A 3,288-nucleotide genomic window follows, 5' to 3' on the forward strand; every position below is an offset into this window, starting at 1 on the left:
GACGGAGAGATTCCTAAGAAAGGAAAAAACATAGCCTAAAACTACTAAGTGATTGGGCATTAGTGAAGAACTAAACGAAGCTTAACTTAACATGGTGCTCTGTGGACTATGCATCCACTAGACGGTTAAGTGTCTGTTCAGAGCGTCTGAGAGTTATTGCGGACTGCCGAAGAGCAAGTCTATGAAGGTACCAAAGATCCACCTCGAAGATCTACCATGAGTGATTGGGTGAAGTCTAAGTGACTCTAGCTCGAGAAGAATCAGATGAAGACTTTGTCTTCTAAGTTAAAGTCTATCATAGTTTTTTTGTCCCACGGTTAATTTTGTGAAAACTTATGAGTGGCATGTGAGAAACTGTGCCTGCCACTGCCGAGCCATTAGCAGTGGCAGGTGCTTTTTTGACCGGCCACTGGAACTTTTCCAAAATAGTCGTGGCAGGTACCAGACGTCACCCGCCACCGATTTGATCCCACCTATAAACTTTTTCAGTAGTGTTCATCTTAAAAAGCGCCTCTCTCCTTCGAAGGAGAAGGGGAGGAAAACTTAGGATTTTTTGTTCCATGCTAGTACTATCCATGCATTTGGTTCAAAAGAAACATGCAAAGGAAAACGGAGGAATTTTTTATCTCAATTTTCAAAAAAATCAATTCTAATATCCACCTGGACATCTTTTTCAAATTTCTATCCATGAATGAGACTAACATCCTTAGTGGCGTAATAACATTCTAAACATACATTTTTTGTATGGTTTGACTTTAATTTGACCATGTTTATTAGCATTCTTGTGTTTTTAGTTCCTTTGAATCATTCACCCGGTTGACAAAATTTCCCCAGGAAAAAGGCAAACTTCCATGTTTTCTAAGCAAAAAAGGGTTCCCCCAATTCAGTCAATAGAAACCGTCAGGTCTTAACAATCTCCCTGTTTACCAATCATTTGTTTTGTGCATGCATTCATATCCTATTTCTATGTTTTTTTATTTCTACATTTTTAGAATCAAGCAACTCAAAGAAGCCCTAAAAGTGTAGCACGGATTGGTGCCCAGCAGATCTTAAAAAGAAATGTACCAACAAATAAGGAGCTGTTCGGGAAACCTCCGGCTCCGTCAGATCCAAGGATCCGCGGAGTACCTGTTTCCTCGCTCAATAAATCTAAACCGCGGCTCCGGCTGCTCCGGGAACAGAGTCACGAAGCGGGAGGGACTCCGAACAAGCCCTAAGTATTTGAATTACAGTGCGTCATGTTCATTTCAAGAAAAGTTGTATGGTTTTACTAAAACATTGACATGTTACGGTCAGACAGCTTCATTGACATGCTACCAAATCTGTTTGAATTGAAGTCGTTTTGACTGAAGCACAGTAGACAGGACCCCCAAAAAATAGCATGGCCAGCGGCAGAGCAATGTACACTTAACAGTTCTGCACGCAGAAAAAAAAGAACGTATGCCATTTTCCAGTTTCCCTGTTTATTCTAACTCTTCTCAGGCACCGTCAGAAATTTATGTGCTTCTAGAATCGTTTGGCTCTAGGCTTTCTTTTCTCCGGCGAACTGACGTTCATCGATGATGCTAGCTAAGCTCGCCGTGTGAATTCAGCCACACATGTGATTCGTCAGCTCGTCGGGCAAGTCCCAGAGCACGCAATCTGATCCAAACAGCCCCGACATGTCGGAGGCTCCCTTCCCTCCCTCCTTGCCATCTTCCGCCTCCTCGTCGCCGCCGCTGCTGCCGACGCTGTCGTTGCCCTTTTCCTGCAATGCCGGCCTGCCCCCCTCAGTGCCGGAGCTCCCGCTGTACATGCTGTGGTGGCTCCACATCGACGTGCCCTGGTCGCCGTCGCCCCCAAGGACGTACCCCGACGCCGTCCCTTCGTACCGGAACTCCGCCGCCTGCGCGGGGTTGAACGCGGCGTACATGCCGGCCAGCCCCTCGGACATGTCGCCCGACGGCCACGGCTTGTCGGCTGCGGGAGCGGCGGGCTCGCTCATGATGGCGCGGGACAGGCCCATCTTGATGCGCTCGATGGTGTCGTCGGCTTGTGGCGGCGCGGCGTAGCAGGGCGCGATGTGCGCGCCCGGGCCCATGGCCATGCCCGCGCTGGCGCCCGCCGCCGTGTCGGGCATGGCGGGCGAGGGGAAGTCGGTGGGGCGCTTCTTGGTGAGGAGGTGGAGCATCTCGTCCTTGAAGCACCCCAGGGCGGCCTCGGCGAGGTGCGCCACCTGCGGCGGGGCGAGCGTGGTGGCGATCTCGGCCATGAGGTGCGAGAAGGACTTGTGCGTGACGGGGTCGATGCCCATCCCGGACAGCTTCTTCTTGAGCTTGGTGTTCCAGTGGTTCTTGACGTCGTTGTCCGTCCGCCCCGGCAGCTGGGCCGCGATCACCGACCACCTGCACGCCAACGCCAACGCATCGATCAGCAAAACGGCATAGAGATGCAGCCAGCTCAGACGAGAACGAGACGGCGTGGATGATCCTGGGGCACCTGTTGCCGACGACGGAGTGCAGCTTGATGATGGTCTGCTCCTCGGCGTCGGTGAACTCGCCGTGCTTGAGGTCGGGCCGCAGGTAGTTGGTCCACCGCAGCCGGCAGCTCTTCCCGCATCGCTGCAGCCCTGTCACGCGCGGGAACCTCGTTCAGCGCCAGCGACAACAGCTAACGTAACACGTTCCTTCCACTTAACCAGAGCGTCTGCTGGCGCCGGGGACTCACCGGCGTTCTTGGGGATGAGGCGCCAGTTGCGCGTGCCGTGCTGCGTGATGTAGGAGAGCAGCTTGTTGTCCTCCTCGGGCGTCCACTGCCCGCGCTTCACGTTGTCCTTCTCGCAGCACGGGATCCGGCCCATGTCGGCGCCTCCGCCTCCCGGACCGCCCTGCGCGCGCACGGGATCCGTCGTGGAGGCTCCGCTTTCCGGTAGGCCGATACGTCGCTGGCGCTGCGTTCTTGCTGGGTGAGTGTTCGAGCGACTGAGTTTTCGATCGGCGTGCGGCGCTTGCATCTGCCGGCGCGCTGGGAAGTATATATAGGTGCGGGGCGCGCGGTCGTGCGGGCGTGCGGCCGGCGGCACGGGAAGGGCGGGGCGGGGCGGGGCGCTGGGCGAAGGAGGCATGGGCGGGATAAAGAATTCAACGCCGCCCAAAGCGTGAGCGCCCCGGGGGACGGGACAGGTTGCCCACCCGCGCAGCGCCGGGTCAACCCCCAGTCCAAGCAAGCACGGTGTCCGTCGCGTTTTCGCCAGCTCGTCGTCGTCGATGCTCCACTCCGGTCGATCCGGTGCGCGCCGCGGCGTCGACG

At 55.1% G+C, this 3,288-nt stretch overlaps 1 protein-coding gene across 1 annotated transcript; it reads right to left on the reverse strand.

The window, feature by feature from the left end:
• Positions 1-1,423: 1,423 nt before the first annotated feature.
• LOC123185603 (transcription factor MYB80) lies at positions 1,424-3,055 on the reverse strand. Its single transcript, XM_044597461.1, has 3 exons — positions 2,707-3,055; positions 2,479-2,608; positions 1,424-2,384 (listed from the first exon to the last, which is right to left on the reverse strand). Exons 1-3 carry the CDS (start codon positions 2,990-2,992, stop codon positions 1,589-1,591), a joined length of 1,212 nt encoding a protein of 403 aa, XP_044453396.1. The 5' UTR covers positions 2,993-3,055; the 3' UTR covers positions 1,424-1,588.
• Positions 3,056-3,288: the final 233 nt, after the last annotated feature.

Source organism: Triticum aestivum, chromosome 2A (genome assembly GCF_018294505.1).
Source record: "Triticum aestivum cultivar Chinese Spring chromosome 2A, IWGSC CS RefSeq v2.1, whole genome shotgun sequence".
In the NCBI taxonomy this organism is placed as follows: domain Eukaryota; kingdom Viridiplantae; phylum Streptophyta; class Magnoliopsida; order Poales; family Poaceae; genus Triticum; species Triticum aestivum.